Genomic DNA, 12,347 nt, shown 5'->3' on the forward strand with positions numbered 1-12,347 from the left:
AAAAGAAAAAAATGTTGTTTTCTTGCTATTTTCTCACAGTTTTACTGTTATCTCACTATTATATTGTGACTATTTGTTGTTATTATTTAGATATTGTTTAACTTTTATTTTATTATTAATTTTGCTACTATTTTAAAGACATTTGCTTTTTACATTGCACTTATTTTAGTGTTATTTAAGTATATATATTTTTAATTTATTTTCAATTTGTTGGGAAACATTTATTTTAATATTTTTAGTATTTTTAATGTATTATATTTTTTTAAAAATTGTATCAAAAAATTTAACATAGGCCAGGCTCGGGTTTTAGTATTTTTATGGGGTCGAATTTGGACAAAATTTTAGATTCATTTTTCTGGGTCGAGTCGGGCCCAAACCTATCAAACGGGTCTAAAATTTTATCAAGACACGACCCGACCCATAGGCAAATATAATTTAAACAACCGAGATTTAATTTTGATTTAATTTTCCTCTCTTGCTCTTTCCAAAAATCGATTGAATTTTATAGATCAAGAAAAAGAAATGGAAGAAAGGAAAAGAAAAACTCTACTGAGAGAAAGAAAAAGAAAGCAGAAAAAGAGGATAGAAAAATTGGAAGAGAGAAATATAGAAGGAACGGAGGGAGAAAATGTTTTACCTGATGCTGCGATGAAGATGATTGTCCGTTCGCTTTTTCAGGTGAGAAAGTGGGAGAGGGTAAAGTGGGGAGCGTTTTTGTGGTGATGTCTCCTTAAACACCGAATCAGTAATCGGTGGTGAGGAAACAGAGTAGAAATTAAATAATTTTATTGCATAGGCCCGTAATAGAATAAACCCGTAATAAGACATTCCATTGAACCAAACAGGTGTTTAGAGTTGGCCCACGAAATAGGGTTGTAATGGCTATGCCAAACCAAACATGGCCTAAGGGTATTTATGGTTCTTCTATTTCGTTTATTCCGGTTTTTGGTTGCTTGCATTGCAATTAACATCTATCGATTTCAAGCACCTGATACATGCTTCTGAATGATGTTTGCTTTTCCAGCTTGGTTATGGATCAAAGGGTAACAACTTCACTATTCGGGTCCACTATCAGTTCCATCATCAAGCAACACCGATCAGTTTCTCAAGGATCACGATCGCCAAATCGGAGAAGCTGTTCGTCGAGCACGCCTCGACAAGGCAAAGATGAAGGAAGTTCAGTTACAAGAGTACGACCAAATATCAACCAATCCGTTATTAGTTTCAGGTCGTTGAGCTGAATTTTGCATCTCAAGATGATCACTGCAAATAATTTTGGTTGCTGTGATCCTAGTTGTTGGGTGGCCTTTTTATTTCTGTATAGTTTTTATTTTCAGCCCCTAGGAAAGTGGGTAGTGGGCATATATAGCTATGATTATTCTTGTAGAGCTTATTAGCAGCCATAAGAGAATGGAATGAAAGAAGCAAATTCTAGAAGTAATTGCAGTAGCATTAATGTTGAATGAAAAACACATGTAGCTTTAGAAACTGGGTTTACGTACGTTTTTAATTTTTAACAAGAAAATGGATTATTCAACTATCAGCACAGACATGCTATCTATCCTTAGTTGGTAAAGGATCAAAAAGGGAGCTGTATGGAAAATTTGGGCACCGACCCAGAAATCCTTCACCATTCCGACTAATAAATGAGCGGCATATTTTACTTTCTTTAGAATCTGCTCAAAATTAATTCTCTATTCACTACTATATAACTCCTGAATTCTTAGAACTAAATTTCTACGTAAATACCCTCTCAAATTACCATTGATACCTTTAATAGCATCTCAAATCTCTATGTAAATATCTCTCAAACTAACTCTCTATTCACGTCTTTTGTTATGGTTAAGATAATTTATATTTATTTAATTTATTAAATAAAATTTAACCAATATTCATATCGTATGAAAATATGATAAAAAATTAAATACTTTCTCTATCCCAATAAATAAAAACATAATAGTAGTCACACATAATTAAAATTTACAAATATATATTTAAAATTACTTCATTGAATTTTTTTATAATATATATACTTTTAATATATATATATATATATAAATTACGTCATTTTGTTTATCCATATTTAATTTTAAAGAATAAAAGGTAAAAACGAAAAAGAAAATTCATCATTAAAAATTAAAATGTGACAAATTTAGTATATATTGTGTTAGAATATATTTATATTTGTGAGTCTCGTTATTTCTTCAGTGATTAAGATTGATCTTTGAATCTGAATGTTTGTTGGATTCAATGGTAAGAAGTTCGATACTTCTTATGAAAATTTTTAGTTTGAGTTTTGTGGACGGAAAAAATAGTGCTGGAAAAGCTTTTCAACTTGATTTCGAAATTAATTAAGCTGATTTAAATTGGAAGAAATTTATGAGTTTTGGGTATAAGATAGAAGGGTAAACTACACTCAATGTCACTAAACTAATAATAAGTTTATATTTTGGTCACTCAACTTTAAAAAATTACAAAACAGTCCATGAACCATTCGAAAATTTTTATTTAAGTTACTGGGCTATTAATTTTTTTAAATAAATCTGGCTAGTAAGCTTCAAACAACGATTCCACGATTAGTATGGTGGATTAATACCCACCAATAAGTATAATAACATATCTTAGATTCAAGTGGATCTAACAGCCAGTGTCAAAAATCAGAAAAGAAAGCTGTATAGATTTTAATTCGCAGATTTGTTATGTTCAAAGCTGTTTCATGAAAAAAAATTGAATTATAGACGTGAATGGGAAGAAGAACTTTCGATTGGTGCAAGTGGTGTGAACAAAGAAGGCTATACAATATCAATTTTAACAGTCCAATAATTTAAATGAATACTTTTGAATAGTTCAATAGTCATTTTGTAATCTTTTGAAGTAAAGGGACCAAAATGTAAACTTACTAATAGTTGAGTGACTTGGGTGTAGTTTACCCAAAATAGAATCCAAAATTCGGGTTCGGGTAACCCGACGGGTCCTTCCTTAAACCATCATCGAATAAATCATATCCAAAAGCTTCTATAAACCCCAATAGAAAAGATGAAACAAAATTGAAAGCGTCGACGTTATCCAAAACCCAGCTGCCACTTCTCTTTCACTTTTGATAGCCATGTCCCGAGGAACGGAGAAGCTTATAAAGAGTGTAAAGCAATTTGCAGATACCCAATATAAGTTCTTCTCAACTAGATATGGACAACAAGTGATTGACATTTTGGAGTTCCCAATCAAAGTAGTGCTCTCTCCGTTCACTCTTGCCTTTGACATTGCTGGGTCCGCTCCTCGTGGGTTTGGCATCCCCGAGTTTATCTCCAAGCTTTCTCATACTTCTATCTTTGTAAGTTTTTCATCTATGTCAAGTTTAAGTCTTTTGTTCCAATGGGTTCTAAGTTTTTCTTCCTTTTTTGTTGGTTCCTATGTTCTTTGTTATAATTGTGCTTTGCTGTAATGTGTATCTTCAAGTCTATTGAATTTTTGAGCTTTTGTTGAAAGTTTTAAGTCTTTTGCTCCAATGGGTTCTAAGTTTTTCTTCCTTTTTTGTTGGTTCGTATGTTCTTTGTTATAATTATACTTTGCTGTAATATGTAGATTCAAGTCTACTAAAATTTTGAGCTTTTTTTGAAATTTCATGTCCTTTGCTCCAATAGGTTCTAAGTTTTTCTTCCTTTTTGTTGGTTAGTATGTTCTTTGTTGTAATTATACTTTGCCGTAATGTGTAGATTCAAGTCTATTGAGTTTTTGAGCTTTTTGTTGAAAGTTTTAAGTCTTTTGCTTTAATGGGTTCTAACTCTCACTTCCTTTTTTGTTGGTTGGTATGTTCTTTGTGTAATAATTGTAATCTCCAGAAATGGGTAGCTTCTGTTCTTTTAAATTTTTGAGCTTTTGTTGAAATTTCATGTCTTTTGCTCCAATGGGTTCTAAGTTTTCCTTATCTTTTTGTGGTTGGTATGTTCTTTATAGGTTAGGATGAGTCCATTATTTTTCATCCATTAAATGTGAAAGTCAACTTGTGAACCGTGATTAAACATGTATTGGATAATAATGGACAAAAAAAGTAATGAAGGAGGAGCCAAACCTGTTCTCTATTAATAATCATGATTTGCTGAAATGTGTCCATCGCAGGCTATTGCTGCTTTTGGAACCTATGATATTGCTTTAGAGCTAGGAAAGAAGGTGATATGTCAAAGGTACATTTCAATATCCTTAGAAGTTAAATCCTGGATTTGCTCATCATTGATTGAATTTCATAGAACTTGTGAATGGCTTCAACTTCTACATTTTTCTAATAAAGAAACAAATAAAACAAATTTTCTACACTTAAGTTTCATACTTTCTGGCATATGTTCAATGGTCTGTTACTAAAGAAACACTGAAATTTTGGCACATCATTAACCATATTATTTATCAATGTCATGAAGTAGAACGGACAGTAAAATAAGAACCAAGTTTTGTTGAAAGGAATACATGTCTTCGATTTATTTCTTTACCTTTTCTTACATGAGATTGGTCTGTCAAGTTTAGGAACTGTCGTACTTGCAATGGATGGCAAGCTTTGCGGTGTACTATGTGCAAAGGATCAGGGAAAGTGCACTATCAAGTGAAAACTCATTCCTTGAGAAGGTAAATCAACCTCCACTATTTTCTTACTATAAAGTCGTAACTATATAGTCTTCTTTTTTTAAGTTTGAAATTTGAATCGCATTCTCAATAACCGACTTTGTTTAGCTATGTGAATTATGATTGTTTTTAATATGAAATTTTGACTATTTCTGAATCTTCACAGTGGGGAGAAGGCAACTGCAGAATGTGTTGCAGATGCTATTGCTGATAATCGAGCAGAGTTAGTGCACCTCCCATCTGCCATTGATCTTAATGCACCGTTGCCGTCTAAAGAATGCCCAACTTGTGATGGAACCGTGAGTCTTATCTTTCTTTTGTTGGAGAATTTTCTTAACCGGACAATTTTCGGTTTTGATCCTCGGTTCAAACATGTGTTGCTTGTAGGGAGTAATGCACTGTCCCGAATGCAAGCGCAAAATACAAGTCAGGATCTCTGCGGATGATGTGAGTTGTTTCTATCACTCTTAGCGTATGGGACGTTTGATGATTTACATTTTCTTGAATAAAAAAGGCTACTTGTTTAAATACAACTTAGTTTCTTTCTTTTTTTTCTTTGTCAACTTTTTTAATTGATTGTAAATTTCCAGAACATTCGACAACCTTTTTTTAGTTGTGCTTCTACTAGCTTTGTTCGGGTTTTCTTGTTTGTTTCATGCTAAAGTTGCCCATCCTTAAATTTAACTTGCTTTTTGTAGATAATGGAACCTCCATGGAAAGCCTATAACATCTTAAGGAAGATGGACTATCCGTATGAGGCAAGTATCCTAACTTATCCATTACGTACTTTTCAATGTTGAAACTTCTGGAGAACATTTTGTATCATCAAATAATTGAAAATGAACATGTTATTATCTAAATTCACTAGAATACGAAAAGAGTCCTATTTCTGTTTTCCCATGCACACCATATCTTTGATCCATCAAAATACTCAAGGTACTAGAATTAGTGTCCATAAATGATTCCTTGTCATATACTTCTTCTCATTTAATTTGATATCTCTTCGCCAAACTTGCCATTTCAGCACATTGTTCACAGCATGAAAGACCCCAGCATTGCAGCTTTTTGGTTGCTTACCCTGCCTCAGATTGTGGGTGGACTCGAGTATGATGATGATGTGAAGCAGAAAATTTGGTGGCAATACAAGGTATAGATTTCTATGATCTCACTTTTTTTCATATCGATATCCTAAGAATCCATGGCAATAAATGGATAGCATTTTGGAGATTGAACGTGAACCATATTGTTAGAAATCTAGTCTACATGATAATATGTATGTATGTATGAACTCACTACTCAATACATGACATTCATTATTATCTAATCAAAGCATTCTTGTAATTGCTTTATTTTCTATTGAATTTAGGAATCAATGCGGTATGACCAACTACGGGATGTAGTGGCAAAGCGAAATCCAGGCTGGGAGCACTTGCAGGAAGTAAGATCATGTTTTATGTAGGCATTTATTTTTTAGTAACATGTCTAAGATAACTATGTAGTACAATATGAGTCCTTGGAATGTCATATGTGTAGGATAGTTATGTCACACATGGCTACTTCAAGAAAATGAATAGTTGGAGCAACATATCATATGGTTTCTTTCTTTGGAAAGTTCATGACGTGACCTAGTTTAACATTCACAGGGCTTGATTACCCTAGATCCTGTTCGTGCGAGGGATGACCCTGTTGTAGTGAAAAATGTTCCTTATTACAAGGCCAAGAAAGCATTGGAGGCCGAAGTCATGAGACTAGATCCTCCTCCACGGCCACAAAATTGGGGTGTGAGTATCCTCAGCTGTCATATTGTATAATTTGTATATTTCATAGAAAGAAACTGTAATGGCAATAATCGGACTAAACTTTGGTGGTGCTTTCAGAATCTGGACCTTCCCCTAAATGCATCTTCGTGGAGCGAAGATGATCTTAAAGATCCAGCAAAACTGTATGAAATGACTGTTCTTCTTAATGCTCAACGAGAAATTGCTGATAAACTTTTAGATGCGCAATGGGAAACCAAATGGCGTCAAGAGAAGGTATTTAATCAAACTTGTGCCACCCAAGTCCAAGTATCATAACACATACATTTAAACTTATTTTCTCTTAGAGACTGCTTCCTTTATTTCTATAATGGATTCAGTATGTCTTATTTTTGTGTGTATTTTCTATCATAACCGATATTTGGTGTTTAGTTAAATGAGATGTTGGAGGAGAAGGTGCGACCGTACATTCAGAACATTGATAATGGCGTCCTTCCTCAACCGATCGTAATACCATCACAAACTGGGAATCAAAAGGTTTGTATTTTCTTTTTTCACTTACAAATGTTATGTTATAGTCTTGTATTGAATGCAATTATAATCAGCTCTGATGGTAAAAGTATCATGGAGGCTCCGAACTAGGAGTCGGATTGTATTTTACCCCCTCTACTTAAAAAAATAAATGGACAAATTAGTCTTTGTATGATAAATCAAAGAGCAAACTGGTGCTTTTATTAAAAATTCCATTTATTTTTACTGATATAATCTAGTCCTTATACATCAGTACGAGTTACACATGGCATGCCACATGTCACTGTCGGTTATTTTATCAACCATGTTAGTTTTTAACAATACAAATAGATTATGGACTTTGTTCGACATATGTATTGAATACGTATTGAACACGAGAGTATAATCCTTCAAATATATGAAAAACCTTCTAAGCAATAGCAGACTCATACCCAACACTCACTCTCCGGTTGGGATTAAATATTATGAAAGCAATGAGGATGGTATAGGCTTATTGTGAAGTCTTTGCACAGCGGAAGTTTTAAACTTGCTACTTGCTATGCCATTTCAATTGTTAGGTATTAATAATAATAATGTTGGTAACTTTGTGTTTATGTTGCAGAGGGGTAGAAGGAAGAGATGGCTATTCTTCTAAATCATATCAACCCATTTTTGTATCTATTTATAGCCATGGCTATGACTCAATTTTCCAATCTTGTATTTGTGATTTAGGCATGAATATTATTCAATAAACTTTTTCAAGGTACGAGCCGGTAGACTTGATTCATATCGGCTCTGGATCATGTAATTTGTACTTGGGTTGAATTACTCTTATAAAAGTATTTTTATTTGAATTTAATTACAAAATATTTATTAATAACTTTTTATTCTAATGAATACTAATTTGGATGGCCCGAAATGGGCTTAGATAAAAAAAAATTATAATATTTCATGAGTAGTTGATATTGGAGGTATTCATGGGTCAAATTGGGTTGTGTTTGGGTCGAGTTTAAGTATGATATTGACATATTTTATACTTATCTAAATTTAGCCTGGTCTAAAATTTTACTTAAACCCATTCATATCTGTAAAAGATTAACTTAAGTCTATTTTAGGTCCGTCTATATTATTTTTTTTAAAAATATTTATATTGTTTTATTTTGATATTTAATAATTTTATACATTTCTTATTTATTGAAAATTTTTATATAGTATTAACATTATTTTAATGTTTACATTAGAGTAGTATTATGTATTTAGTATAAGTTTATTTTTTAATGTGTTTTAAATTACATAATATATAAAAATAACATAATATAAAGTATTATAAATTTAAAATGAGTTGGGCTCGGCCTTAAGTGTTCAAGCTTGAGGTCGACCCATATTTTTAACAGGCCTAATTTTTTTGTCTAAACCCATTTTCGGGTATAATATTTTTGCTCAAACCCTCTCGAATTTCGGGTGGGTAGCCTGAATCATGAACAAGTCTAGTTGAGATGAATATTGATGGATTAAATTTTGATATAATCGCTTAGTTGCCTCTTGCAATTAAGTAGGGTTGATAAAGAAGGATCAAGAAAATTGAAAATCCAATCTCATGTATAAAAACTTCTTTTTGGGTCATTAGAAGGTTTATGTATATTTTTAATTGAAAGGAACTGGAAAAGAAATTGTATTAATTTGAAATTTATGGGTAAAATAAACAAAACTATGGTATAAAATATATGAAAAAAATGTGAAAATTATTATTTTTAAATTATTAAATTCAAAATATTCTAATTTTATTTATGAAAATTAAAAATGTTAACAATTTATAATATCTTTTGTTGACACCATTTTTTGATAAAACGGGGTCGACTTGGATTTTGAAAACAGAAATGAAAACGGGAGTCGTCACCAATCCTTTTTGATGAGGTGTGATCGGATCACCTCGAAAAATAGTTGTTTTTAATAAACGATTTGATTTTATTAAAACAACGATTTTGGTCCACGAAATTTAGAAAAACGAGTTCGGGAGTCGGTTGCGTACGAGGAATGATTAACACCCTCGTAACGCCCAAAATTGGTACCTAGTTGATTAATTAATGTCTCAGTGTCGAAAATTGAAAATTTTGAAGATACTTAAAATACGATCATTTGTTTTAAAACTTATATGAAACGAGATACTCGTTAAGATCCTCTCATTTCGGAAAGATAAAATGTCACACCCAATGAGTTAGGGCACGATATTTCGCATCTTCGAAAATGAGCTTATCTAAGAGCTCGCACAATAAAATTTAAAAGGATATTCAATTGTTTAAGTCGTATAAAAATTACAACCCAATACGTTAGGGCACAATTTCTCAAAATACTAAACATTGAATATTTCCTTTATTATTTTTAAAAAAAGAAAATCCTCGTCTCGAGAAAGCAATTGTCATGTCCAATGCGTTAGGACACAACATATTAAATTCCCGATGCGCGAGTGAATGCCGAAAATTTACTTATTTCAAAAAATATTTAGCTATCTCGGATTTTAAAAAGGGGATCATGACCAATAAGTTAGGATGCAATCCTTTTTTAATATCCGAGATCGTTTAAAACTTGAGTTTGAAAAGATTCGGGTATTTAAATTTATCGTGAAAATCAAAACCCCATAAATTATGGTACGACCTTCTCGAATCTAAACACAAGATGCAATTTATTTGAAACGGATTTTGATATATCGGGTAAAATGAAACACGATGTTAATGCACGTAACAAAATAATAATAAATTCAATAAGGTATGTATGAGCCATCACCAAAAATGAAATAAATAAACATAAGAAACAAATCAATTATATAATATCAAATAAATGAACGAATAGAATGAAAACATTCTTTTAAAACAATAATGAGCATGTGAATAACAAATAAGAAAATGCATAAAAATTAAAAATATATATATATATATATATATATATAAATTAAAATGTATATATATATATATATATAAATTAAAAGATATCTATGAATGTGTGTATATATATTTATCAAAAGAATACGTACATAGATATATATATATATATATGCATATGTATTGAAAAATATAAAAAAAATATGTATATACTGAAAAAGGATTTTAAAATATAAGGAATAGGTATACGTATTTATGAAAATAAAATGTGTGAACAAATATAGATATGTACATACAAATATAAATAAGTCACAAAAACATATTATAAAAATGCATGTGTATATTTAAAAATTATGAAATGTATGAAAATATACAGTATGTATATAAATGTATTTTGAAGCTACAAAATATAAAATATTCACATGAACGTATATTAAAATATATGTATATATGTATTTCAAATTATAAAGAAAAAAATGCAAAAGATATATGTATGGGTGGTACTATTATACGTATGTATATATATATCTATATATATAAATATAAAACATAAAAGACAAACATGTTTGTATGTACATGTATACATAATGAAGCTTGGGGTCAAAAGTATATATGAATACATGGTGATAATAATAAATAAGAAATACAATAAATAATCATGCATTAATAAATGAACAATAAATAATAATAATAATAATAATAATAATAATAATATATAAATAAAAAAAAGTAATAGTAATAACAGTATTAAACATAATAATAGTAGTAAAAATAATGATAATATTATTAAAATTAATTAATAGCATCAATATACAAAAGGGGACTAATTTGAACTTAAAACGGAACTTCGGGGGTAAATCCACCAACAAATAAAGGGGAAAGACTCTTTTGAATGCGCGCATAACATGGAGGGATTAAAAGGGTAATTTTCCCTTCTCCTCCCGAACGGCGTCCTTCGAATAGGGACCGAACTGAAATCGCAGAAAATTATAGGGTAAAATTTAAAAAAATGTATAAAACTTGATTAAAAATGTTAACAAAGCGGAAGGACTAGGGTAGCAATTATACCCTAGTCACAAAACACGCGGATCCTCCTGGTAACGGGTCGGGTCACGCGCGGGTCGCGCAAAACGGTGCCGTTTTGGCGCTGAGATCCCAGGTGAAACAAGGTCGTTTTTCATTTGGTTTAAATGTTAAAAAACCCTAAAAAAATCAGATTTATCTCCCATTTTAAAAAAAAAACAGAGAGCTTTGGAGCTCTCTCTCAAACCCCCAAATTCGGCCATGGGTTCGGTTGTTGCCGCCGCCGTAGCGCCACCGTGGCCAGTGGCCGGTGCTGCGCAAGAGGGGCGTTTCGAACCCTAGTTTTCGGCGCGTACAAAGGCGAAGCCTTTTTGAGCCGATGGGCCACAAGAAAAGGGTGTTTGAAACCTTCCTTCGAATCCAGATCCAACGTCGACGGAGGGTCACCGGCGACGGGATCGTAAGTCGATTTAGGTAAACCCTTCCCCTATTTTATTTGTTTCCTTATTAAGCACTTAACACGGATTCAAAAGAAAATAAAAAAACAAAGTAAATGGCTTTCAAAAGAAATCGGAGAAAAAAACCTTTTGAATCTCTCTATTCTTTTTATTTTTTCGTTTTTTTGTTTCTAAAAAACCCCCCTTTTACAAGAATGAAGTTCGGCTCTTATAGCCGAAAAAATACAATACTTGTTTTTTTTTCTTTTCTTTTGTTTCCTTCTGCTTGGTTGCGTGTTTGCTTGTTTTGCAGGTGGAGCAAACGGCGATGGGACGTGATGAACGGCAGCCAGCAGAGGTCAGAAGGTTGGTGTACGGCGCAAGTGATGGTGACAGGCCTTACGGAGCGGCGTATCAAGGGTTAGGGGGGATTAGGGTTTTCTGATAGCTTTAGGTTATTGGTGTCGAATCGCCGGCACCCCTACGGCGCAGCAGAAAAATTAAAAATTCGGCGACCCTAACCACAGATCCATGTGTGAGAAACGAATCGGGTGAAAAAGGTTACGAAATTACGTTTGTTCTGAGTAAACAGTGACGCCTTAACGAGTAGTCTGATCTGCTGTCAAACCTAGTCGCAATCTATCTGACCCCGGCCTCTACGTAATCCACCCAGTTGGTTATGAATGGAAGGAATCCCCAAAACAATTTTAAAAAGGGTTTTTTTTCTTTGAAGGCTACTAGACCAAATTAAAGAAAAACGGGATTCTTATATATATATATATATATATATATATTTAAAGAGTTTCTATAAATTAATAAATATAATAATATTTTTAAAACCAAAAATTATAATTATATTAATTATAATATAATTTCGTAAACCATATATTTATTTAAATTTATATATTATCCAAATTCATGTTCTCATTATGCGTACAACAACCTTGTACATAATGTGTTCGATATTTGATTACCCAATTAAATTAATTCTATAATTAATTTAATTCAAGCGACAACCAAAAACAACACCAACTATGTTTTATTCATTCATTTCAACTATAGGGTGTGACCACAGAGGTTCCTGTAACGTTAGCAGTAATACTAGAACGATTCCAATGTTACAAACAATGAGT

General features: G+C 32.0%; 1 protein-coding gene across 1 annotated transcript; it reads left to right on the forward strand.

Moving 5' to 3' along the window:
• Window positions 1-3,023: 3,023 nt before the first annotated feature.
• On the forward strand, window positions 3,024-7,745 carry LOC105790215 (hypothetical protein). Its single transcript, XM_012617697.2, has 12 exons — window positions 3,024-3,331; window positions 4,117-4,181; window positions 4,516-4,614; window positions 4,778-4,910; window positions 4,999-5,058; window positions 5,310-5,369; window positions 5,636-5,758; window positions 5,978-6,049; window positions 6,255-6,392; window positions 6,489-6,644; window positions 6,801-6,905; window positions 7,501-7,745. The coding sequence occupies exons 1-12, from the start codon at window positions 3,107-3,109 to the stop codon at window positions 7,531-7,533; spliced, it is 1,269 nt and encodes a 422-aa protein (XP_012473151.1). The 5' UTR covers window positions 3,024-3,106; the 3' UTR covers window positions 7,534-7,745.
• The last annotated feature ends 4,602 nt before the right edge of the window (window positions 7,746-12,347 follow it).

Source organism: Gossypium raimondii, chromosome 8, assembly GCF_025698545.1.
Source record: "Gossypium raimondii isolate GPD5lz chromosome 8, ASM2569854v1, whole genome shotgun sequence".
In the NCBI taxonomy this organism is placed as follows: domain Eukaryota; kingdom Viridiplantae; phylum Streptophyta; class Magnoliopsida; order Malvales; family Malvaceae; genus Gossypium; species Gossypium raimondii.